A 27384-nucleotide genomic window follows, 5' to 3' on the forward strand; every position below is an offset into this window, starting at 1 on the left:
CATCCTTGGGATTCTAGCTTAGACAGTTTGGGAGTTTGTCTTATTTTAAATTTATTTTCACTGCCTGCTTTGAACATTTTTTCAGCTAAAGCTGTTAGGATTACAGTACATTCAGGACAGTGATGACATGCTTCAGTCCCCACTTCTTCTCTGTCGCCTCTGTTAATAGAAAGGAAACGTAGCCCATCTATCTGGACCTGTATAGAAGAATTTGGAGGGGAAAAAAAAAACTGGTAAGAAATATTCCCTTTTTTGGGGAACTACCTTGAATCTGTCCCATTATTCTACAGCAAAAAGCTTATCCAAAAATATTTGTTTTCCTCTTCAAATAAGATATTTTTTAAATCATTTTAAACAATATTTCTTAAACTTTGACTTTGAGACAGTCTTTAAGGCTAGTAAAAACTGTTGCCATGTTTTACTCCTGTAAAGACAAGCCCATGAATATTAAAAAGGCAATGGACTATGAGTCAACACACCTTTTCTCTGTAAAATGAGGGAATTGAACCAAAATGGAAACGATCTCTAGTGCAATGTCCACTGTGAATCTAAAACCATTCATATTGCGGTTTGTGGAGAAACAGTTGCTGTAGAGTCTCCCAGATCTGAGCTGTTGAGTCAGTTCTCACTCCTTCTCTCCCTTGCCCAGGCACAACCTTGGTGAAGAAAAGACTGCCCTGCAGACAGGAGGAGGAAATAGGATCATTTAGGGTGGCCCTGTATTTGGATTTCGCTAGGGATAAAGGCAAGGATATTAATCTCAGTTGGAGAAGGGCTGCCTAGTTAAGAGGAAACGCTGAGCCGATGGGTACAAGGCCATGGATGAGCTGCTAAGAAAGAGTGAAGGAGTAGAGAGCTGAGATAATTTTGGAGGGAGGATCACAAACTTTGCTAAGTTGTTTTGGCTGCATATCGCTTTATAGTCCTTCTTACTGCCTGGGGGCAAAGTGGGCAGGGGAAGACGCAGAGGTGGAGGAGCTTACTTGCACAGAGCCCACCGGCTCTCATAGGTTTTTTGTAATGCCAAAGAAATTTTTTTCAAAGCAAGGAATATTCAGAGCCTCAAGTTTGAGGAACTGTGCTTAACCAGACATGTGACACTCATATTCTTTCTCTTCATAACAGTATCTTACTAAATATTAACTCGTGGTACAAATCAAACAAGTTAATGGTACTAAAAAGATCTAGAAGAATGGGCTAGAATAGGAAGAATAGGGGAGTTCCCACGGCAAGATTATACTGCGTGGCTCCCAGCCTCGCCGCTGCCTCCCTCTGACCTTGGTCACGGAAGAGTCGGAGTCTTCGCCCCTCTTTTCTCCATCCAGCAACTTGTTTGGTCTTCTGGCAACTGGTGCTCTATATATTACAACATGGTTCTTTTTCTTTAATTGAGCTACAATCCACATAACATAAAATGTAACATTATAAAGTATGTGATTCGATGGTGTTTAGTATATATACAGGGTTGTAGAACAATCACCACTGTCTAATTCCAGGACATAATTCCCAAGAAGAAATGCTGTGCCTGTTAGCTGTGACTCCCTCCATCCCCCTCCTCCCAGGCCCTGGCAACTACTACTTTCTTTCTGTCCATACAGATTTGCCTATTTTGGACATTTCATATAAATGAAACACAATATGTAGCCTTTTGTGTGCCTGGCTTTCACACAGCATGTTGTTTTCAAGGTTCATCCATGTTGTAGCATGTATCAGTACTCCATTCCTTTTTAAGGCTGAATAATATTCTGTTATATAGATATACCACATTTTGATCATCCATTCATCAGTTAATGGACATTTGAGTTGTTTCCATTTTTTGGTTGTTAGGAATAATGCTGCTATGAACATTCACGTACAAGTTTTTCTGTAGACATGTTTTTAATTTTCTTGGGTGCATACCTCACAGTGGAATTGCTGGGTCACATGGTAACTCTATGTTTAACTTTTTTGAGGAACTGCCAAAACTTCTATTTCTTAGAAGACAATATAGGAATAAATCTTTATGACCTTGGATTAGGCAACGGTTTCTTAGATATGACATCAAAAGCATAAACAACCAAAGGGAAAATAGATAAATTGGACTTTATAAAAATTAAAAACTTTTGTGCTTCAAAGGACACTAATAAGAAAGTGAAAGACAATTCATAAAATGGGAGAAAACATTTGCAAAATATACATCTGATAAAGGTCTAGTATCCAGAATATCCAGAATATATAAAGAACTCTTACATTCAGGTATTTGATCCATTTCACTTTAATTTTTATATATGATGTCAAGTGTAGGAGTCCAACTTCATTATTTTGCTTATGGATATACAAGTGTCCCAGCACCATCTGATAATGCTATTGTTTCCACATTGAATTGTTTTGGCACCCTTGTTGAAAGTCAATAGACTGTAAATGTGAAGGTTTATTTCTGGACTGTCAATTCTGTTCCATTGATTCATGTCTGTGTTTATATGTGTCAGTGCCACAGTGTGATTGCTGTAGCTTTGAATTGGGTTTTGAAACTAGGACGAGTGAGTCCCCGCTCTTTGTCCTTCTTTATTAAGAGTATTTTGGCTATTCTGAGTCCCTTGAATTGTCATATGAATTTTAGAATTAGCTTGCCAGTTTCTGGAAAGAAGTCAGTGGAGAATTTGATATGGATTGTGCTGAAGCTATAGATCTATTTGGGGAATAGTGCCATTTTAACAATATTGTCTTCTGATCCATGAACATGGCAGATCTTTCCATTTATTTAGATCTTGTTTAATTTCTTTCAACAATATTTTGTAGCTTTCAGTGTATGAGTTTTGCACTTGTTTGGTTAAAATTTTTTCTAAGCATTTTGCTCTTTTTGTTGCTGTTATACATGGAATTGCTTTCTTAATTTAATTTTTAGATTACTCATTGCTAGTGTATAGAAACATAGCTGATTTTTGCATGTTGATCTTGTATCCTGTCACCTTGCTGAACTCATTTATTAGCGCTGATAGTTTTTTTTTCTAGATTCCCAGGAATATGTCTCATGGTCTTCCAGTTTCCCAGGAATATGGTGGAGCAGTTCAGAGTCTCTAAGGACATCTCATTCCTCAGCTTTTCTTTTTAAGTTTTTGGTTAGGCTATTTTTAGCCTTAGTTGTTCTCCATTGTCTCATGCAGCTGCCATGTTAAAACATTTACCTGTAATTGTTTTTTCAAAAATGCCCCCTGAGGAGGGGCTAGCACCAGGCAGCTCTCAGTCAGGTCAAAGACAAGCCTTTCAAGTGAGGTCTTCCCAGGTACCACCAGACAGTAAAATCATGGCAGTTTTTTGGGAAAGAGGCTTTGGAGGCGCTCCAGCTCCACTCTGCTCCTTCTTGTACCAGGGATGTGGACTTTTTCAAGGCTACCACTGGGAGGGAGAACACAGGCCTAGGACAAGTTAAAGCAACACAGATCTCACTGATCTTACAGAAATTAATCAGTTTTTCTTGAATAAATGTCCCCTGGGTTGCCGCAAGCCCACTGGTTAAATTTCCAGAGTTCTGGAAAAGGTGATTCTGACAATTGTTGCCAGTTTTTCTGTTGCTTTTATGGAAGGGTGAATTTTCAGGTGTCCTCACTCCACCATTTGCACTGAGTTGCCTACAACATGGTTTTAAATCTGTAAAGTCTCAATGACCATAGGCTCACTAAGTATTTAATCATGAGAGATAATTAGGAAAAGGAATACAAAGAAAATGTAATTTTCATAGAGGCTCTCCCAAATGGGATGAAGTTCGATGATGAAGTTTGAAAAGGTATTTCTATATTTAGTGCTCTCAAAATTAAGATAAAGTAACAGCTATTTTAAACCCCTTTTCTTCATACAGGTTAAACACAGTCTTTGGAGTCAGAACTGAGTTCAAATTCCAGCTCTGCTTCTTAGTAGCTTGATGACCTAGGACAAGTTATATAACCTCTCTGTGCCTCACTTTCCTCATTTGTAAAATAGAGTAATAACATTATCTAATGTATAAGGTTATCGTGAGGATTAAATGTGAAATGCTGATCACAGATGCCTGGCAGCACAATAGATATTAGTTGTGAAAATCATCTTTATAATATTTTGCAAAAGTATACTAATGATTCTTGAGTAGAGTTAAACTAAAGGCAGATTTTCTTTTCTTTCTTCTTGTTTCTTGTTTGTTCACTTGTTTGTTTTAAAGAATTAAGAAGAAAATCTATTCCAGCATTTTGGAATAAAAATTTGTGTCAAAAAATGAATTTGTTCACTTTATTGATATGTAAACAAAATGTTATTTATTTATTCAACAAACATTTATTAAGTACCTAGGAAGTATCAGGCACTATGTCAGGCACAGGGATAACAATGACAAAGTGTGGTCCCTGCCCTGAAGCAGACAGGTGATTATATACAATGTAACAAAGGCTGTGATACAGGAATACATGAATGTGTGATGGGAGGGAGTATGGCTTTCACCAGTTCCTCTTAGATTGATCCCCCTTCTTTGGCTCCAAGAAATTGATCCTATTTTTGTCTTTAACTGGGTAGTTTAAATCACGGAATTTTAAAAATTTCTAGAGATGAAAGAAAAGCATCTTGAAGTGCGGAGGACACTAGAAATAGTATTTCCTACAGAGCAAGGGCTTCCTACCAGCATAGTCACTTCAAGGGTTTTCAGCCTGGAAAGTTCTTTGGCATAGTTTTTCTTTGCTATCCACTTTTCTTCTATTTTTTTTCTCTTTTTCTTCTCCACTTTATCATCTAGAGACTTGGGTAGTTCCCAAAGGAAGAGTGCTTTATGGATTCTGAGGGTGATTTATAGGTAAAGACAGAAAATGATTTTTTTTTTTACCTTCAAGTTCCATACCAAAAAAATGAATATAAACTTTCATGGCAGCTATTGAAAATGCAGATAATTTTAATTCCATTGCATTTTTCAGAATTCTCAGTCGTAATCCTCTGACAACTGTTGAAGATTCTTATCTTTTTAAATTGCCAGCATTAAAATATTTGTAAGTATTGCAACAATCTCATGGCTAATGAGATGATTTCTGCTCTTTTTTACCTTCACCAAAGATTAAGTATTTTGCATTCTTGTAAAAAGTTATAATTTAAATTTTAACTGGGTTATTGAAATAAGAGTTATTGACAAAGAAAAGGATTAAGAAAGAATATATATATCGGCAAGACAGTGTTGAAGCACACATACAGCTATGGAACATATAGATCCACGTAGAAATATCATTTATCCCAGAAAGCAATGAGGAATAACGTTACATTATTTTTTTTAAAGAGTAGTCAAGAAAGGTGGCTGCGATTGAGAATGAGAGGTGGGATAATGGTAAGAAAAAGATTGTACTGTTCAGCACCAAGGCCATTAATTTGATAATGCAAATAAATTTAAATTTCTTCAATAAGAGCTCTCTGGAATTATCATCTATGGTAAGTAGACTCTTGAGCTAGCTTGACAGAGAAGGCAGAATTGAAGGAATCACATGTCATTAAGTATCTTTTTAAGTATAGAATTTTTGTCTTTGGGTTCATATCATGCATCTTTGGGCTTCTCCTTCAGAGACATGGGAACAACACAAGTGTCACTTGCAACCATTGAGAGCATCCTCATGATGACCCTTGAATTGGAAAAACTGTAAGTTGATTTTTCTTACACTTATTTTCACTTAGTTGTTTTTTTAGATTTGTTTTATTGCCTTAAATCAAGTTTATTGAGGTATAATTTTCATTTAATAAAATTCACTCTTTTTAAGTGTACAGTTCGGTGAGCTTTGACAAGTGTATGGTTATGTAACCACCACCATGACATTTGAGATATAGAACACTTCTGTCACCCCAAAAAGGCCCCTCATATCCCTTTGCAGTCAATCCTCTCTCTCACCGCCAGCCCCTGGCAACCACCAATCTGATTTTTTTTCATAATGTTTAAAAATTTTTTTATTGAGTTCATAAGAGTTTACATCAATGTGAGATCTCAGTTGTACATTATTTCTTGACTGTCACCACATAAGTGCTCCCCTTCACCCCCTGTGCCCACCCCCCTCCCCCCTTCCCCTGGTAACTACTGAACGGTTTTCTTTGTCCAAGTGCTTGTTTATATTCCACATATGAGTGAAATCATCTGGTGTTTGTCTTTCTCAGACTAACTTATTTCACTTAGCATAATTCCCTCTAGGTCCTTCCATGTTATTGCAGATGGGATGAATTTGTCTTTTTTTCTGGCTGAGTAGTATTCCATTGTGTATATATACCACATCTTCTTTATCCAATCATCGGTCAGTGGGCACTTGGGTTGCTTCCATGTCTTGGCTATTGTAAATAGTGCTTCTATGAACATAGGGGTGCATATGTTACTTTGGATTATTGATTTCAAATTGTTTGGGTAGATACCCAGTATTTGGAGGGCTGGGTCATATGGTAGTTCTATTTTTAGTTTTTTGAGGAATCTCCATACTGTTTTCCATGGTGGCTGCGCCAGTTTGCATTCCCACCAGCAGTGTATGAGGGTTCCCTTTTCTCTACACCCTCTCCAACATTTGTTATTTTTAGTCTTAGTGATTATAGCCATTTTAACAGATGTAAGATGGTATCTTAGTGTGGTTTTGATTTGCATTCCCCTGATGATTAGTGACGTTGAGCATCTTTTCATGTGTTTATTTGCCATCTGTATATCTTCTTTGGAAAAACGTCTGTTCATCTCCTCTGCCCACTTTTTGATCGGGATGTTTGATTTCTTATTCAGTTGTGTGAGTTCCTTATATATTATGTAGATTACCCTCTTGTCAGATATATGATTTGCAAATATTTTCTGCCAACTGGTGGGTTGTCTTTTTGCTTTGATCCTAGTTTCTTTTGCCTTGCAGAAGCTCTTTAGTCTGATGAATTCCCACTTGTTTATTTTTTCTTTTGTTTCCCTTGTCTGAGAGGACATGGTATTTGAAAAGATCCTTTTCAGTTCAGTGTCAAAGAGTGTACTACCAGTATTATCCTCCAGGAGGTTTATAGTTTCAGGACGTATCTTCAAGTCTTTGATCCCTTTTGTCCCTACAGTTTTACCTTTTTCAGAATATCATGTAAATGAAATCATATAGAATGTAGGCTTTGTGTTTGGCTTCTTTTACTTTGCGTAATCCTTTTGAGACTCATCCGTGTTGTTGCACCTATCAGTAGTTCATTCCTTTTTATTGCTGAGTAATATTCCAGCTGTGTGGATATACCAGTTTGTTTATGCATTCATCTGTTAATGGACATTTGAGTTGTTTCTAGTTTTTTGCCTATTATAAATAAAGCCGCTAAAAACACTCACATGCAGCTCTTTGTATGAACATATGTTTTCATTCCTTTGGAGTAGAATACCTAAGGGTGGGATTGCTACGTCATATGCTAAGTGCATATTTAACTTTTTAAGAAACTGCTAAACTGTTTTCTAAAGTGGCTGTACCCTTCTGCATTCCCACCAGCAGTGTATGAGAGTTGTGGTTGCTCCATAGCTTCACTTGACCCTTATATTTCAGTTTTCAAAAAGTTTTAGCCTTTCTAGTAGGTATATAGTTGTATCTCACTGTGGTTAAATTTGCACTTCTCTAACAGCTGATGAGTCTAAGGCCATATCAACCTGAATGCGCCCAATCTCATCTAATAGCTAATGATGTTGAGTGCCTATTCATGTGCAAATGTCTTTTTTAATGAAGTGTCTGTTCAAATCTATTTTTTAATTGGATATTTATCTTATTGAGTTTTAAGAGCACTTTACGTATTCTGGAAAAAGTCCTTTGTCTCAGATATGTGTTTAGTAAATATCTTCTCCCAGGTTGTGGCTTGTCTTCATTCTATTAAAAGTATCTCTGAAGACCAGAAGTTTTTCATATTTAACTTTTGATGAACCCTAATTTAGAAATTTTTTCTTATGTAGTTTGTGCTTTTTGTGTCTTATCTAAAAAATCTTTGAGAACTCATTGCCTAATCCAAAATCACAAAGATTTTCTCCCATGTTTTCTTCCAGAAGTTGTATAGTTACATTTAGGTCTATGATCCATTCTGAGTTAATTTTTATGTATGGTGTGAGGTGAGGGTCAAGTTTCATTCTTTTTGCAGTTTTAAAAAATATCTCTGTAGGGCCCTTTTGTGACAGTTTATTACACAACTTACTGCACTTTAAATTTTGCCATCCCCCCTCCAATATGGCAAGCTAGTAGAAACTTGCTAAGGCTACATAGAAATATGCTAAGGCTACTTGAAGCGATGACATGAGATTAGGATGGGAAAGGGTGTTGCATTTAGCACTCTGATCCAACCATTTTTGTCAGGTCAGCTGACAAATGACTGTCTTCCCCACATTGTCACATCTGTTGGTCACTGCTTTAGCCTCATCTTCCTCAACCTCCCATAGCGTCTACCACAGCTGATCCCTCCCTCGTCAGCTAGATGCCTTCTCTCCAATATTCAAAATCATTTTCCTATGTAATTACAACACTGTTAACACTGAAGAAATTAAATTCCTGTACAATAATATTGTCTAATAAAGAGTTGATATTCAAATTTCCCAATTGTCTCAATTATATCATTTATTTTTAACAGCTTTTTGAGGTATAATTGACATACAGTAATCTGTGTCAATATATGTAAACACCATAAAACCATCACCAAATTCAAAATGTCCATCAACTCAGAAAGTTTCTTCATGTCTCTTTGTACAGTTATATGCTGGCATCATTCTATGAAGCAGAGCGCCCCACTCTTTTCTTTTTGAGTATCATTGTGAACTCACGGGTTCTTCTTTAAATTAATTGTTTTATACCTTATTATCATTGTTATTCTTTTGAATGTTCAGATAGTCCAGAGTTGGCCAATGTGATCTCTGTTATTGTTTAACCACACAATGTTTTCTATTCCCAGAGTAATTTCTAATATATATTTCTGATATATTTACCTCTCTCAACTAGGAATTAAGAAAGAGACTCCAGAAGTTGGGGACTTACTCAGACTCTTCTTAGAAGTCTACCCTCTTCCTGTGCACTCTCAACCCTAAGTGAGACTTTTGGGTTGGGAGATCATTCTGAATTAAACTGCAGATCAATGTCACCCAATTCTAAGCCCTGTCGCCTTTATTCTAGGCATACCATACGCACTGCTGTCCTGGCTCTTCTGTTGGATACTTCTGTCCTCCTCTCTGTTTATTATAATATTCAAGAACAGCAGTTGACCAACTGGTCCCTACCCGATTGTTCAGGCCATATGTCCCAAGAACTCCTTTTTTTGCAGAGCCCTGTGGTGGCCTTGGCCTGCCTCTTCTACATACTCAGTAACTCCTTGACCACTAATTTACTTATCTGTGTTTCCATTTATAGGGTCTTACCTAGCCGTATGGCCTGCTGCCTCTGCCAATTTAAAAATAACATTGAGGTGGTCTGCAAGACAGTCAAGCTACATTGTGACAGCGAGTGTCTGACGAACACCACACGTTGTGGTGAGTCTGCACTGCTTGATGATAAATGTGTAAATTTTTATTTTATGTTTTAATTTTTATTTTTAATCAATGATGATAAATATTTTAACTAATGATGTAATTGCTCTATCTTTATTCGCTCAATCGAATTCAACTCCCTAAATTTCTAAGAACTACTCCTTTGCTAAAAGTCAGATTCTCAGTTACATTATCAAGCTAATAGAAAAGAACAAGAGAAAGGAATGAAAAGGGGGAGGAAATTAACATTAATGGCTACATATTGTGTGTGGTGCTCTCTGCTTGGTACCTTACCCCCAGATGAGGACTTACTCATATAGTGCATCACAGTTTGTAAACTGATTTTATATGCATTAGGTCTCAAGTGCCCTTTGTCTTATAGGACAGATGTAGATAGATTTTTGTTTATTTTGTTTGCTTTTGCAATTTTACAAAAGAGCACAGGTGATGCTCTTTTATAAAAGTTTTATTTGGAGCCTCAGAGTTTCTGGTTCCATAACCAAAAGCTGCTACCTGGCCTTTCTCATGGATGGGAGGGCTCTTCGATTCTTAGACTGTCCAACTCTGAACTTACCATGAATCTCATTCTTCTCCATCCACAAAACACTCAGGTGTTTTTAAGTATTTTTCTGTATATTAGATGTATTGGCACCAACTTGATGACTTACAAAATGTGCTTTCATGCCCAGAGAGCTTGAATACAGGTCTCTATCAGTGACCTAGGGCACATCATAAATAAGAACACTTTGCTACTTATATAAAGACAGTGTTGCTTATTTTTCAAAACATTTTTTTTTTTACCAATTATATTACTCCCCTATCCCCTAGAGGTGGGCAGAACAGGCATTTTTAATCTCCTTTTACAGGTGAGGAAAAACAAGATCAGAGGTGTTAGGTGCTGTAGTCTGGTACCCAGGTCTCCTGTCCCCAGTTTCGGGCTCTCCACAAGCACCTCCTCCTCCTCTCTCATCACCTTTACCTCATCCTCTGACTCTCACCACCACCACCAAAAATACTTTTAATTTTTCTGGAAAAGAAGCCCAGCTGCACAATTGTACACTTGAACTTCATGCAGTGAAAACCTTTGGCTGGTTCCACAGGTAAAGCTGAAAGTATTAGAAATGAAATGAAATGAAAGCAAAGTAGGCATCTGACAAAAGTCTCTTTTTCCCTTCTGCATTTTAGGACTTGAAGTATTATTCCATTGATTTATTGAACATTCCCACCTTGGCATACAGTCTGGTGAATCTCTTAATCTACACCCCAGATCCCCGCCCACTTTTAAACAAAGATTCAGGGTGGACATAGTGGTTTTTTCTATATAGAGCCTTCTGTTACAGGGGCTAGGATATATGGGAGCAGGCCCAAGCAAAGGAACCTGTGGGTAGGTGGAGAAGGGCGTGTTCAGACCAGGACCTTTTAGCAGTGGATGGTGTTGTGGTCGTCTGTGATGGTAGCCAGAACACGAGCACACTGAAGAGGTGGAGAGAGGAAGCCTCACGCTCCCTCTGCATCTGAGGCGGGATGGAATGGGGCATATGAACATGAGGAGTCACAGAAGATCTGCAGGGGGTCTAGCTGAGCGGGGAAATATTTGTCTTCCAGCCGTGGCTTTTCTTGAGGACCGGGCAGTTGGCCCTTGGGGACCAATGGCCTAATCCTAACTATAGTTACTATATTTCATACCATGGAATGTTCTGAGTAGAGAACCACTTTTTCTCCTTTTGTTGTTGCCAATCGTAGGTTTAAATTTGGGTTTATTTTTCTCCTCTCTACATGGCACTCAAATGTTTGCTGATTCCTAATTTATTTGACTGGGATATACAGCTGTAGGCTGACAAAAAGCTGTCCCATCAGTCTTTCATTATCAAAAGCAGTCTCTTCTTTTTTGACAGATGAAGAAGCATCTATAGGGAATGCAGAAGGATCATTCATGAAGGTATTACAAGCCCGGAAGAAGAACACGAGCACTGAGCTGACCATTGTGCCAGAGAAAGCATCCTCAGACAAAAATGGCGTCAGTTTGTCAGCATTCATGAACGAGCAGCTAGACTTTAATGATGAAAGTGATGTTATCAGCGCACTAAATTACATTTTGCCTTATTTCTCAGAGGGAAATCTAGAAGATGTAGAATCAACATTATTACCATTCATTAAACTTCTTTTTTCAAGTGTACAAGATGGAGCTGAAAAGGAGATGGGTCATTTGAAAAATAACACAAAGAACCCTTCTCTTATTCGTAAATCCAGTAATTCAACTTATAAAAATAAATTGAAGAGACTCTATTTTCTGGAAAATTTGTTAGATGCAGAAATCCAAGAGAAAATTGATGAGGTTAAAAAGAAAGAAAAAATTGCCATGCTTATACATTCCAACCTTTTAGGTCCCAAATTTAAACGCCAAATCTTTCAAAAGAAATTAGAAACTGCCCAACCCCAGGAAAACAGCCCAGCAATGATTCAGAGCGGAGGGAAAAGGCTGCTAAGAGTAAACAGGGTCCTTAAGGGCCCAAAGGGCATACAGAAAAGGCACTTCAAAGAAGTGGGAGATCAGCGCATCAAGAGGAAGCAGAATGCCCAGCCATTTGTGGAGAACGTTGCCAAAGAAAGAAGGCTCAGGCCATCCTCAGGGGAGCTGGAGCCGCTTCACATGGCCTGGAGGCCCAGGAAGTTAGTGGGAAACTCCTTCAACACAGAGCCTTCATCCCTAAAGGAAGATAAGGCAGCAGTCTCTTCTTTTCTGAAACAATACTCCATGGGCAGCCCTTCTGACGCCACAGCTCTCAATTCCCTATCTGAGGTTAAAAACAAATCAAAAGACTTAAGCTACACAATTTTTGTTTTAGAAGATGCAAATGCCAGAGTTAGAAATATGAAGGCTTCTAAACCAATCTCACATTCCAGAAAAAAATCCCTCTTTCATAAAACTCGCCCTCGTGTGGTCCACAGAACACCCAAGGTCAAAATGAGTCAAAAGTTCAGAGAGGAAGGTTCACTCAATAGACTGATGCTTGCAAAGAGGCCTCCATTCTCTGCAGTGAGAAGCCTCATAAACTCCCCTTCACGAGAGGCTTTTTCATCTTCAGAACTGACTTCTCAGGAAAATCCTTTTCTAGAATTTTCTCCTTCAGAACCTTCTGCAGAAAAGACTACTGTAGAAAACACTACTGCACAAAATGGTTTTGACGAAAATATTCCTACAGAAAATACTGCTGAGCCAGAAGACACTGTCTCTCAAATCACTGCGAGTAAGAATGTTTCCACTGCAGATGCTGCTGTCACTGCAGACAGCATTATGCCAACTGTTAAACAAACCAATGAAACCCAATGGGAATACCAGAAGGTGGGCACTGGCTTACCCTCCAAGCCCACCCACTTCCCTTTCCCGTTGTTCTCATCCCCGGGTGATCAATTTGAAACTCAGCTAAACCAGCAGCTACGGTCCCTCATCCCCAACAATGACGTGAGAAGGCTCATTTCGCATGTCATCCGGACCTTGAAAATGGACTGCTCTGAGACCCATGTGCAACTGGCCTGTGCCAAGCTCATCTCCAGAACAGGCCTCCTGATGAAGCTTCTCAGTGAGCAGCAAGACGTTAAGGTGTCCCAGGCAGACTGGGATACGGACCAATGGAAAACTGAGAACTATATCAATGAGAGCACAGAAGCCCAGAGTGAACAGAAACAACAGGAGTCCAGCGAGGTGAAGACAACTCCCAAAATGTGGGACCTGAACTTTTAGTCAGTTTAGGACTTGCCCCTGAAGCACCCAGCAGGAAGACCAGGGGCTCCTAGTCCGTGTCGTGTCTTGGCCATATAACTCTGGTTAAAACATTGACCTCCCACTTTGCTCATTTAGCGAATGGAGCCACTATTCCTAGGGTAGATGAGTAAAGGACCTAACACACAAGATAAATAAATTGTAGAAGAAACTGCTAATGATAAGATTATGTAACATTAGATTTGGTATGTTCTTTAAGAAACTATAAGGTACTCACGGGAAAGAATGGGGTTTCAGAGCAGTCTAAGCATAGTTAACTGTTCTTTAGAAAGGGTTTAAGAATAGTTAGCTTTAATAGTTTCCATCTCTTTGTTTAAAAAAAAAATTATCCTTAATTTTTTCAGCTCACAAAAGAAGTTCCAGGATATGGCTATAACAACAAAGTCATTTTGACAATATCTGTGACTGTAGTAGTGATGATTTTGATTATAATTTTCTGTCTCACTGAGGTAAGGACAACAATTAATTCAGATTTCCAGTATATATCTTGTCTTTAAATAGATTTGGATCTCACAAACTGAAAATGAAAGCCGCTTTTCCACCTTCTACTACTTGACATTCCTCTTGAGTCATGAAGCCTGAGATCTGCTTTGTTCTTTTATTGCAAAGTATATTCCAGGGATTTTTAAAGGACGCCTACTCCCAGGAGATCTCTGTGGAACTGAAACCAAGATCACAAGCCCTTAGACTATTTTAAGAAGTTAAATTTAAGAAGGCCAGAGTTGACATGATAGTAAAATGCCTTCAACTCCAAGCTATGTTGACTTGATGTACTCACCAGTCACTTTCATTCTACCCCTGATTTCTTTCCTTATTGGCCGAAATGATGAGAGATATATAATCGCCACCCTCCTGGAGCTGTCAGTCACCCTGGGAGAAAGCACTTGGCTAACCGATGAAAGTGTGATCTTGTCAATTCATTAGATTTACTTAGCAGCTTTCTTCTCCAGTGTGTGAGGCGTTGTGTAAATAGGTTCAGTTAAAACACTGCATCAGGCTGCTCATGTCGTATTTACGTAGCCTGTTCCTGGAGCTTGCTTATCTTTGGTTCAATTGCATACCTTTCCCAACAGGCAGGTGCTAACATTCAAAGAGTCATTTAATGAGCTGACAGTCTTGGCTCTACCCTACCAATCCAACCTAATTTACCTTATTTACCTTTGCTACTGTCATGACAGGCCTCTGTCCCAGCCAAAGCAGCCCCCCACCATACCCTAGTCATACCACGCCCATCCTGACTTTTATCTGTGCCTTTGCCCTTCTAAAATCCCCTTATTTTGCTCTGCCTATGGAAGTCCTATGAATCTCTCAAAAGCCAATTCAAGTTCATCTTTCTTCATAAAGCCTTCCCTGAGTACTCTAGCCTTTCCAGTCCTAGTCCTTCTGTGAGATTTGTCACCATTTCTTAGGGGCCATAGTGAGGCATCCCCCTCCTCTAAGAACTTAAAAATATGGTAAACACTTTTTTAAAAGGTGGCTCCCCCAGAGAGAAACACCAAGGTCAACACATTATGGAGCAGAGCAGAGATGTGTAAGGACCAAATGGCTTCCTGATCTCTCAGACTTGAGGAAAACCTGACTGGATCCATTAACTGCTAAAGAGAAACATGTCTATCTTCAGGAGGGTTGGTCCATGGTAAAAGCATAGAAAAAGGGAAGAAGAGACCAATATGGGCAGTGGTCACCCTGGCATTGCCAAGAGTAGAAATGGCACCTCAGGCAGCAGATATGGAAAGTCAGGCCCACTAGCCAAGCTGTGCCTTTCGGGGAGATGGATGACCCGGCTGCTTCAGTCCTTCCCAGTAAATGCTGGGTTCAGCTGACCCTTTTGTTCTAGCTCTATTCTCACCAAGTAGCCTTCGGATTGTGCCACAGAGGCCGATCTCTATAGAAGGTAATTCCCTGATTGTGTAGACACGGATGCCCTGTCTGTGGAACAGATGGATATCTCATTGTAAGTCATAATCTGGCATTCTGACTTTTGATCAATCTTGTGATACTGATAAGGTGAGACTGCCCTGATAGAAAGAAGTGAGTTCTCTCTTGGTGAGGACACAGTCTGATTTCTGAGTCTAGGAGGCTGGGGAGTAGCGTGGGTCAGCTTGCCAAGGCCTCTGGGAAAACAGTCATTGGCCATTGCCCAGACAGTACCCTCTGCATCTCCAGGTGGCATATGGCCTTTTGCCTTTTTGGAATTTCTATAAACTCCTATACTGCTTTTAATTTCTATGTAGTTTAACCTTTCATTGGTATTTATTTATATGGTTTCATTATTTCCTCTCCCCATTTAAATGATAAGCTTTTTGAGGCCAGGGACCATGTAGTGTTTTTCCTGTAGTAGACAATAATGATGTTCAAAGGAAGAGAGATGAGGCATTGTGTCAATTCCACAGTGAGGAATCATGCAACCTAATATTTATATGAAGTAGCATACAGAGTTCAGCAATAGACAGACCCTTGTGTTGCTAACACATTTGAAATGTCACCTTTTAAGATTCTAATCAGTAGAAGAAAATGAATAAGTGGTATAGCACAGCTGCCTAACTATTTTTGGGGAAATAACAGCATATCCCTATTTCTCATCTTAAACGAACATATAAAAAGAAGCCATAAAAGTATTAGAAGAAAATAGAAGCAATATTTTTATAATCTTTTGGTGGGAAAGAGCTTTCTGACCCTGATAGCACAGACAGATCTGACTGCCTTGTCTGTGACAGCATTAGCAAACTTAGCAGTGACTTATGCCAAGCATAGGACAAAGAGTTTTCCATCTATTTTCTGATTTAATCCCCACAATCCTGTGAGGACGATATTGCCAGCCCTCTTTCACAGATGAAGGAGATCAGCTTAAGACTCCAGTGGCAAAACCAAGAGCAGAACACGGTTTCACCTACAAAGCCCATGCTCCTTAGTCCGCTGTTCAGTTTTGTCTCCTTAAAGATGAAAACACTGGGAAATGTTGGAAACACTGAAATTCAGTGAAAGCCACTGAAAGGATTAATATATTTAATATAAATAGGCTTTTATAAGTCAACAGAAAGAAGACAAACAATCCAGGGGAGAAAGGGGTAAGGTCTATGAAGAGCAGGAGGCATGTTGACAGTCTGTCACCGTATCTGCCGGTCCTCTCCTCATGGCTTATGGTGTGTGGGTTTTGTCAGCAAGGCCTTTGTCACTTCGTGGTACAAAAATACCTCTGATATTTTTATATTTTCTGATATAAAAAGTCTCATATTTTCTTCCAGTACTTTTATAACATTTGTTGTTATATATTTTTAAATTCATCTAGAATTTGTTTTATTTTTCAGTGTGGTTGAGGTAAGGGAACTAACTTGTTTTCCCTGCCTGTAGATCTAATTGTTCTAAAATCTTTCATTGAATGGTTCATTCTGTCTTCACTGATCTAAAATACTATCTTTATCTGTACTCTGTTCTATTGATCCAGTTATCTTTTCCTATACCAATACCAGTATCACACTAAATTCTAGTTGCTTTATAACATATTTTGATACCTGATAGGGTAAGCTCCTGCTCTTTGATCTTTTTCATACATTTCATAGCTATTCTTGCATATTTTCTCTAGCAAAGGTCAGCTGGCTAGTTTTTGTTTAAAAAACTATCTTGGAATTTGAATAGAATTGCATTGAATTTGTAGGTTACCTTGAGGATACTTGACATCTTCACAACATTCTAGGAACACGGTATCTCACACCATGTATTCATTTCTTCTTAATGTCCTTCCGAAGAGTTTTAATGTTTTCATCACATAGGTCTTACACATTTTTTGTTAAGTTTATTCCTAGACATTTATGAATTTTATTGATATTATAAATGGGATCTTTCTTCTGTTTTTTAATTAGTTACTCGTGGTATATAGGAAAGCTATTGAGGTTTGTACCTTGATCTCTTGATTTTGTGTCTAGCCATCTTGCTGAATTCTCATATTATTGTCAGTAAAATTTTAGTTGATTCTCTTGGGCTGTTCAGGTTGTCCATCATTTCATATGCAAATATGTTTTGTCTTTTCCTTTCCAATACCTTCATTTTTCTTATTGCATTAATTAGGACCTCCTCAACAATGATAAATACTAGCAGTAATAACAGGCATCTTACTCTTGTTCTTGACTTTAAAATGATGCTGCTGTTCAGGTTTCTGGTAGATACTCTTATTTTCTTTTCCTACTTCTAAGAGTTCTTATTAAGAACTATCTGTTGAATGTTATCTAAAACAGCCAACAAAATATATTGCCAGCTGTATGCAAGATCCTAAGTTAGGTACTGTGGAAGATCAAAGGATTATTGAACAAGATAGAGTTTCTATCCTCAAAAAAAGTTATCTCACTGGTAGATAAGACTTAAAATAATAAGGAATGAATAAAGATTTTGAAATGGTCATTGTGATGGATAATCACGATCATGTTTTCTTCCAAAACAGATTTATTCTCATAGAACAGCACCAGAGGAAGGTACAGAAAGGAGCTCAAGGTAAATATTGGTCTGGCAGTTTCTAAACTAGAATTTTAGAACTAGAGCAGAACTTAGAACTCATCTATTTCAATCTGCTCATTTTACAGTAAGGAAACCATGAAAGGCATGAATAATACTTATTTCCCCTAATGCTTTGCTTTGATCCAGCAAAACTAGCTCCCCAGCGAAAGCTGAATTAGAGTGGGACTGACACAGGTGAATCTGCTGTCTCTAGTCCTTTAAGGAAAGAGGGTGGTGGGGAAGAAGTTTTGGTTGTACCTGTTCCTGCTGGTAGTGGGCATCAGGCCCGGCCAGAGGCCTTCTCAGAGGCTCTGGGGAAGGGGTAGGGAAGGCCACATGGTGTTGGGGTAAAGAGGCTAGTCTCCTTCAAGGTTGGTAGAAGGCAGAATATATGAATCCTTCCTGTAAAGTGGCAGGAAAACTTCCCTTCTCATCCTATTGGTTTTTAGGCCTCCACTTTCTATTCTCTTTATCCAAACCTCATGGAATTTTAGCTGGGAGAGACCTTAGACAGTACTTTGTCTCTTCCTTTTATAATAAGAAAGTGAGGAAGGAGAAGGGGAAATATCTTGCCCCATGATCATACTCCTGTGAATGTCAGAAAGAAGATGGTTCCTTTCCAGATGGGGACTTCTCCGTTGATTACACTGTGCTCAGGCTGTGAGCTACGTTTGATGTCATGACTCACTTGACACATACCATATAGAAATAAGTAGTTTCTAAAACAAACCTATTATGCTCACTCATTTTTTCTCTTCTGTTTTCAAAAAGAATATTTTGTGGTTTAGTGCTAGTCATGAGCTTTAAACTGATTTTACAACTCTCTCACTGATCACTGGCAGCCTGCAGTATGAAAGTCACTGAGCTAGATAACTTTGCTCCTTGGACTCAGGCACTTATTTGGTGTGATTCAACTCATAGGATAAAGCAGCTGGGAAAATAGAAGCACCATCTCTCCCACCCCCAGCAAGTCATGCCTGTGAGTCTAGGTCCGAAGGGGACTGATGTACAATGCTTCTGGAGGGAGTAAAGTGCTTCTGCCCAGTGTGGTTGTGCAGTTTGTTCACTGCACAACAGCACTTGGCCAAGGGCCAAGAGGTGAGGGGGCGCTGAAAATCCTGCCTATACTCCATTCCAAGCCACATACAAAGGTCTCCCCAGAGACATTGTGGAGCCATTTTGGGCAGACATGGAGAACTTCTGGAAGCTCAGGATGCATGGGATTATTTTCAAGATCCCAGGTCTGGGGTGATTTTGCTCGTTGTGATTATGGACTGAGGTACTCACTTAGTCCTAATAAGACCAGAGGTATATGTTGTGAGAGACATGGAAAATGGCATGAATCACTAATTGTCTGTCTGTGTTTTCCTCCAAGGAGCTTTTTTCGATTTCTGCGTAAGAAACGCTCAACGGATAGTGAGAGTAAGGTAAATTTGAGGAGGATAAAGCACTGTGGCCAGAAAGAGCAGGAGAAATGCATAATCCCGATTTCCCTTTCTGTTTTCTAGGGGGGCTTTTTCTGGAGAAGGCGGCCACTTTGGCTTAGGGATATGTACAGACCTCTCAACGCCACACGCAAGAAAAACATGGCACAGAAACTACATGACAAGGATTCTTCGGACGAGGAAGAAATTTTCAACAAGGATACAGGGTAAATGACTGGGGATGATTTAAAATTCTATCTGAAATGAGGAAATAATGAGAAGTTCAATGGTTCCTTTCAAAAGTAACAGCCCTGGCCCCGTTCTTCTCACCCCAGGGAGCTCGCCGAAAGCTTGGCAGAGAAGATTCCCACTACCGAGTCGGTGGCTGAGGAGGGCGGGGAGGAAAGTGAGATGGCCCCTGAGGACGAGTGACCCCAGCCAGCCACAGGTCAACCACAAACATGATTTTCTAGTATTGGCTTCTCAGCATTGCTTGGAAAATACTTATTTTTCTCATATTAAAATGTATAAATTCATATCCAACTCTAGCCATGTGGTAAGGAATTAAAAAGTAACTAGTTAAATATTTATATACAGATAACAAGGGCCATAGGCAAGACAAGCAGAGCTGAAGCTGGAATCCGTCGTGGTGGCCGGTGCTTCCACAAGAGGCAGTATGGGCAAAGAAGGATGAATAGGGGCTTCTCTCCCTTGCTTCCCCAATAGAATCAGTACCTGGGACCTGGAAAACATATCATCCTCAAGAGGTATAGATTACTAAATCAAATAGCTGTTTATTCTGGTGCTCTCCCCTGACTTAGCAAGTACCAGTTATTTGCAACATACGTGACCTCCTGCCCATAAAGGATCCTCCACTTCTGGCCCCATTCACAGGATCTTTGGGGTTGCCAGAATATTTGGATGATTGAACCTCCCTCCACTGTAGGGCCAAGGCCTGTCTTTTTTCCCAGGCTCTCAAACTCATGCACAAAAGCATGCCCTGTCTTGGTAGGAGGTTCCCCACCCTTACAAGCTAGTAGAAACTTCACATTGGGTTTTTTTCTTTCTTTCTTTTAAAAAATCCCAACCCTTGGATAGCTAGCAGGGAGGTGCTGGAGGGGGAGGGTAAAGAAGAATGTGTGAGAGCAGTTATTGCCCAAGACTCCCCTCCCCAGCCCTTTATTTCAGAAAACATTGGTGGGGCTACTTCTCCATTCACATGTACCGCCCTAGCCCCTCCTGACCCCACTGAGTGTCAGGTGTGTGCTCCTCGGCTCCCTCCAGCTCAGCCCAGCACCAAACCCCACCACTTCCTTCCTCACCCAGCGCAGATCCATGGCTGCATGATTCCAAGTGGTGATGCTAATGCAGTCTGCAGAAGATGCAACAACTCCTCCACTCCTTCTGCAAAGTCATGAATAGAGCACATTTAGTAAGTAGTGAGAGTTAAATGCATTAGTGAGTAAAAGAAATTCTGAATGAACAAGATTTGGTAATCTACCTAGATAAACACAAATAGATGCTGGTGGTTTAGTAATAGGAGAGGAAGAATGGTGCCAACCACAGACAAGAGCAGAGTCCCCCAGAGGAGCAGTGAGACCAGGAAATGGCCCAGCAGGTTTTGCCTGTTAGGTAGGGCTCCAAGCAAAATGAGCAGCACATCGGTTCCTCATCTGGTGTCTTAGTTTGCTAATACTAGGCGAGAGACTCCTGTTCTCCTGGTGTCTGCCCAAGTTCCCTCCCAAAGTTTCTTACTGAGAATGAAAAACAAGCACTTTTCTCTGTGTGATGACTTCAGTGAACCAACAAATATTTACTGTGTTTAAAGCCCAAGACTAAATAGTAATAAGAGGAAGCAACAGCAGCATCTAACATTGACTCTTTGCTTATGTGGTGCCAAGCCCTGGGTTGGGCACCTTGCAGTCTTAATTAGCCCAACGGTCCAGGGAAGCATATTTTGTTATGCTCATTTGATAGATAAGGAAACAAGGCTGAAAGAATGCAGGCAACCTGCTCGAGTGCCCAAGGCCACACCTCCAAACCTGCGAGTTAGAGTTTTAACCCAGTCCTATTAGACTCCAGAGCCTGCTAACCATACACTGCCCTGCTCTCGGGGGTCAGGATACAGAGAAGTATAAGCCATGGCTGCCATCAAAGAGTCAATCACAATAACAATAATATTGATGAGGAGGATGATGGCAGCTCCAGTTTACTGAGCACCTGCTGTGGGCCAGGTCCTGTGCTAGACACTTTAGTTACACTGTAAGGTCACAACGGCAGAAACTCCCCATGCCAGCTCAATCTCTGTAATGAGAGGGGGGGTTGATTTTAATAAGAGAGTCGGACACAAAGACAGGAAGCTGACAAGAAACCAAGAAGAGAGATCGTTGTACTGCTGGTCTTTTCAAAGTATAGACCAGGATTCCAGGCAGCCCCAGGTTCCTTTTGGGGGTATTTCCATTATTTCAAATTTGGTACATAAAGTGAGGCTTAGACAAGATTTTTTTATACAACACTACCTCAGATTTGCACAAGTCTTATTAGTCTCAAATGCTCCCCTACCATATTTCTAAACTAAAATTCCCAAGAGTAAGATTCTGCTTTGCCCAGCTTGACCTCAGTTGGACAGTGTTTTTGCCAGAGCCCAGAGTCTTCACCTGGCTAGCCTATGGATGAGCTAGTTCATCCAGGTACACACCCCCAGCCGTAGCCTGGAAGGAGGAGGGGTGTGCAGGGTCGGGTGGTACAAAACATGGCTGCCTAGGGCTGCCTCTGTCTCCATTGTACTGGTGGGCAAACTAGCTCAGAGCCCAGCTCCTAACGGAGATCCGAGTGATAGAAGGAGATAGGGGGATACAAGGCCAGCAGCTATTAAATGAATGAAAATTCTCACTAATTCCGATGAAACCTGTCAGAGAAATCAGCCATTTTTTAAAAGATAATGAAATGAGGCAATGTATGATTAGGGCAAAAAATGATACAGAAAAGAAATGTAGGGGTTCAAAGGAGAGACGGTTAGGCAAGCTAGGGAGAGTCCATGAAAATGATGGAACTTGAGTTGGGCCTGGATTATATGCCAGACACCGTGCCTGATACTGGGGAAAGAGTTGACTATGACAAAGTCCCTGCCCTCACGGGGCCCCTAAGACTGGGAGGAGGGACAGACACCTGAAGATGTACGTAGAAGACAGTGTGTTGGACATGACAATAGCAGTGTACCAGACAAGTGGTTTAGCTCTTGATTGGCGGGAAACCAGTAGATGTGAGGGCTGGCTTGGAGGAGAGGAAGTGGAAGAAAGCCAAACAGAAATTTTTTAGGCTGACAAGATAAAGGAAAGGCATTCTAGACAGAGGATAGTACAAAGGCAAAGAAGCCTGAAACCTCGAGTGTGCTGGACCTTTGTGCAGTCTGGTGTTCTGGAGCGTGGAGCACAGGGAAGAAAAGTCAGGACATGAGGCTGTGTGGGCGAGCATGGAATGGATCTCAAAGGGCCTAGTGAAGGCCCACGGACCTGACCAAACAGAGCACAAACTACTAATGTTTTAAGCAGAGAAGAGACATGATCAAGCTTTAGTTTTAGAAAGAGTACTTTGATGGTGGCCCATAAATAGGCAAAGAGATCAACTTGGGGAACTGGGAGAAAATGGGGCACCAGAGAGGAGGTTTTGATGCAGCTGAAGAACGTGTAGAGTGGATATGCATGAGTGAGAACTGGAAGGACAAGAGCTTATGTTCAAAGAGTAAAAGACTGGAATTTTGAGATTCTTCTGGTAAATTCCAGATGATGATAAAGTCCAAGTGTAATCTGGGAATGGGATCAGTGAATTCTTGGGAATCCAGGAGGTGTGGAGAATCACATCGGGTAGTTGTGGAGATCCATTCCCTTTCCCCTTTCAGTAGCTCAGCAGAGAGCTAGCTCAGCAGGTACCAGTGAGCTCAACGGGAAAAACAGACTCCCCCTTTCTCATGAGATTGTTTTCTTTCATCAGTTGGTTTCCACTGTTAGTGGAATAGATGTTCCCTGCCTTGCCATCCCTATAAACGTGTGCATCCTAGGCAGGCTCCCTCTCTACAGGAGCTGTGGCTGTGGGACACACGGTCCAGCTAAGTCTGGCCTAATTCCTTTCTCTGAAAGCTTGAAGGATTGAGTACACTGTTACTATTTTGCTTGTAAGTTTCCCCAAAAAACAACAAAACCCTACTTTATATCTGCACATTTAGTACTACTGTCTTCTTTACCTGATGGGGTCAAGGAATTTTATGTCCAGGAAAATCTATGGGTTGTTGGCATGGCAGGTATTATGGTACATGGGAAGACTTGGAGCCTGGGGCCAAAGTCCCATTATGAGGGCATCATTCTTTAATATACCAGCTCAGAGGAGAGCCAGCCCTGATGGCCTAGTGGTTAAAGTTCAATGCGCTTACTGCTTCGGTGGCCCAGGTTCAGTTCCCAGGCACAGAACTACACCACTTGTCTGTCAGTAGCCGTGCTGTGGCGGCAGCTCACGTAGAAGAACTAAAAGGACTTACAACTAGAATATACAGCTATGTACTGGGGCTTTGGGGAGGTAAAAAAAAAAAAAAAAAAAAGAAAGGAAGATTGGCAGCAGCTGTTAGCATGTTAGCTCAGGGCGAATCTTTCCCAGCAAGATTTACCAGCTCAGAGGGTCTCTAGTTTGCCTGGCTCAACCCCTATATCAGACAGTGTATTGATTATCTGGTGCTATGTAACAGATTGCACCAAAATAGTGTCTTAAAACAACAATAAACATTTATTCCTTACAATTTCTTTGAGTCAGGAATTCAGGAGTGGCTTGGGCAGTTCTGGCTCTGGGCCTTTCATGAGGTTCTGAAGATATCAGCCGGGGCTGCAGTCATCTGAAGGCTTGCCTGAGGCTGGAAGGTTCACTTCCAAGGTGGCTTGCTCACTTACATGGCTGCAAGGTGGTGCCAGTTGTTGCAGAGAGGCCTCAGTTCCTCCCCACATGGGCCTGTCCACATGCTACTTAACTGAACATCCTTACAACGTGATGGCTGGCTTCCTCCAGAGTGAGCAATCTAAGAGAGAGAGACAGAGACAGACGTTATCCTTTTTATGACCTAGCCTCAGAAGGCACATAGCATCACTTCTGCCACATAACACAAATAGTTAGAAGTCATTCATTAAATCCAACTCACATTCAAGGGCAGGGGATTTAGACTCTACCTTTGAAGAAAGAACAGTCAAAGAATTTGCAGACATATTTTAAAACTACCACAGGCAGGAAAACAGAAACAATTCTAGATATTTCAAGCAAAAAAAAAGAGATTTTTTACAAGCAATTGGTGCTTACCCTTGGAGAAACCACTGCTGAGGTCCTTGCAGCCCCCCAGCCCCGAGGCTGGTAACTGGTGGGGGAATACCCAGTCCAACTTGCAGCCTGCACGTCTGCTGCTGCAGAAGAGGCAAGAATGACTTCTGCCTCTTTCCACCTTCCGAATTCCACACAGTACATTTTATTGGCAGAACCCTGCTGTCAAGGGAATCTGTGAAATGTGGTTCCCGGGCTTCCGGTGCCTGCAGAGAAAGGGGTAGAAATGTGTGTCAAGAGCCAACAAACACTGTCCAGCACACCTCCAAATACAGGTGTAGTGAGGAGGCCCCACCTGTACTTGGAGGTGTCCGGAGCCCTACTCCTTTGTTTTGTAGGCTTATGGATGTTCCAGGCTTTGTGAAAGGCAGGTGGTGTCTACATGCAGTAACATGGTGGAGAGCTAGCTAAGTCAGAAACCTAGAATGGTGTCATTCGAGCTGGGCAGCAGGTGAGGTACTGGATGCTGATGACATGCAGTCATCCCCAGAGGTGACTGGAGAAACACCTGGAGTTAATCCTTAGTTTGGTCACTGGAATGAAGGCTGGGTGGACTGCAGGCAATGCAGTATCGGAGAAAACACAGCCCCCATTCAAAAGGGCTGACAGAGAAACGGTGTCCATAAGGAAATATGATTTCTCAAAATATGGTCTATGGACCTCTATATGCAAACAATCCCTGGGATGCTTATTTAAAAGGCTGATCCTGAAAAATAAATAAATAAAAATAAAAGGCTGATTCTGGACACCCCGCCTTATCAGAAAACAAACCAAAACCAGACACTACTTCAAGCAGTAAGGACAGATTTTAATCAGAAATATACTATTACAATAGTATAGGGAAATGAGTTCATCATGAACTGAACTCAACTGAGATTTGGACAGAGGTGATCGGGCATTTTGAAGGGAGACTGAGGGATTAGGGGAGGGGGCAAGCAGGGGCTCTGTAGAGGCAGAGAAGAGAGATTACAACGAGCTGGAAGGGAGGGGTTGGTCCAGGTGAAACCCATCTGGGCTTGCTAATTGGCACTTATCAAAGTTAGACTCCTAGCCTCTCACAACAGGGGCCCTATTTCCAAGTGTTGGCTGGAACAATAGTAAATTCTTCTGGCAGCCTTGAGTTTTCTCAGACAGGCACTTTAAGCAGGGCTAGGGTCATTCTAGGGATGTGGCCTTGAGCTGTTAGAAACTATGTTAGTGTTTGTTCGAGTCTTTATAGGCCGAGGTTGAATTGAAAAGAGTGCTCAGAGGAGCCTGGCTAGAGTTTGGTCAAGGGGACAGTCATTCACCTTCCAAACCCACATGCCCACCCCTCCTGAGTCAATCTCCGAAACAGAGGGACCCATTTTAAGAGGGCTTTGTATGCCCACTAAACCACTGAAGTACGATGAGGAGGAGGACAGGAAGGGAGGGGAAGCAGAGGTTCTCCAGCTTCTTCAGGCCTGGAGGTCAGCAGGGATTTGAGGGTGGGAGAGGCAGGTCAGAGCAGTGTGAGGATGACTGGGAGGCATGACTCGATTCTTAGCCTTGAACCCTCCAACATAGGTAACATTGGACAGCTGCCATGCCCACGAAGGTCAGGGCCTCTCACTCCTGGGGGGCGCCAGGCGCCACCAGCTCTGGCTCCTGAGGTCCTGGTGGGAGTCAGATGTTACTGAGACCTGGAAGATGGCAGTGGAGCACTGGCTCGGGAGGTATAGGGGGAGCCCACCCATTCAAGAAGAGGAAAGGTCCTGAGGCCTGAAGCAGAAGTAGGAAAGAGAGTTTGGCGCCACACTGTGGAGTTTTTTGGCTTGCAGGGCAGAAGGAAATTAAGACTAAAACCTGTGAACAATATGAAGGCTTCATGTGGATGAGACCACACCCCAAGGATGGGGGAGCAGTAAAATAGGAGCCTGGCTCCCTGACACAGGAGCCACCAAACTAGTCCTGGACTATTCAACCAGATTTTTACATGAGAGATCAATGAACTTCTTTCTTATTTAACCTGTCATGTTGAGTCTCTATTGCAGCAGTTGAACCTATAACCTAATAGAGGAGTGAGTACATGTACGGGTTAGCTATTGCCATGATAACACTATGTCATCAACCGGCCCCAAACTCAGTGGGTTGGAATAACGATTCTCACCCATCTGTGGGTTGGCGGTACAGTAATGCTCTGCTGGCTGGGTTGGTGCCACTTCTCCCTGCAAGTCTGCAGATCAGCCGGCGTAGCTCTCTCCCACGTGTGTTTATTCTGGGGCCCAGGTGAAGAAGCAACAGCTACCCAAGAGAAGCATAAACGGATAAGCAGAAACCCATCAGGCCTCTTCAAGCCTAGCGCAGAACTGGCACACTTTCATTTCTGCCCATTCCAAGGGCCAAAGCAAATCAACACGGTCAAGCCCCAAGCCAGGGGCTGGGAAAGTACAACCCACCACAGTGAGACACAGCAAGAGTGTGGATGCAGGGAGGGGTGAGGAATGGGGGCCAGTAATTCTGTCTATCCCAGGATGTGACTGAGCACTCGTTTGGAGATAACACACCCCAGCTCCACTCTTCTAGATGTCGCCTATGAGTGGAGCATAGTGAAAGACAGTGTCCATCAATGTGAAGACCCAACCACAGTTCTCTCTTAGGTCAGGAACCCTGACAAGGCAAGAATCACATCTTCTTCTCTCCAATGCCTAGTACCAGGCCCTGCCCTCAGTGATGACTCAGGAATATTACTGAGTAAATTTCACTGAGTGAAGACCATTTCTTCATTCTCCCCATATGATTTCTTATGAAACATAGACTGACCTCCTAAAGGTCAGCGCATAGTCTTATTTATTCATCCCATAAGCTGCAAAGGGACTGTGCCATTTGGAAGTAGGATTTGTACCCAGATCTGTGTGATACCGAATCCTGTACCT

General features: G+C 41.3%; 1 protein-coding gene across 2 annotated transcripts in view; it reads left to right on the plus strand.

Annotated features, from left to right (window-relative positions):
* Nucleotides 1-19681, plus strand: part of LOC103554688 (leucine-rich repeat-containing protein 37A3-like) — a 41810-nt gene extending 22129 nt beyond the window's left edge. For both annotated transcript variants that reach the window (XM_008525846.2, XM_008525847.2), the window contains 9 exons: nt 4911-4982; nt 5543-5617; nt 9330-9448; nt 11341-13148; nt 13571-13675; nt 17662-17711; nt 19090-19141; nt 19223-19365; nt 19474-19681. In XM_008525846.2, coding sequence (XP_008524068.2) covers nt 4911-4982; nt 5543-5617; nt 9330-9448; nt 11341-13148; nt 13571-13675; nt 17662-17711; nt 19090-19141; nt 19223-19365; nt 19474-19570 — 2521 coding nt within the window. In that variant the 3' untranslated portion in view covers nt 19571-19681. The remainder of the gene's footprint in view (nt 1-4910; nt 4983-5542; nt 5618-9329; nt 9449-11340; nt 13149-13570; nt 13676-17661; nt 17712-19089; nt 19142-19222; nt 19366-19473) is intronic.
* Nucleotides 19682-27384: the final 7703 nt, after the last annotated feature.

This window comes from Equus przewalskii, chromosome 10 (genome assembly GCF_037783145.1).
Source record: "Equus przewalskii isolate Varuska chromosome 10, EquPr2, whole genome shotgun sequence".
Lineage (NCBI taxonomy): Eukaryota > Metazoa > Chordata > Mammalia > Perissodactyla > Equidae > Equus > Equus przewalskii.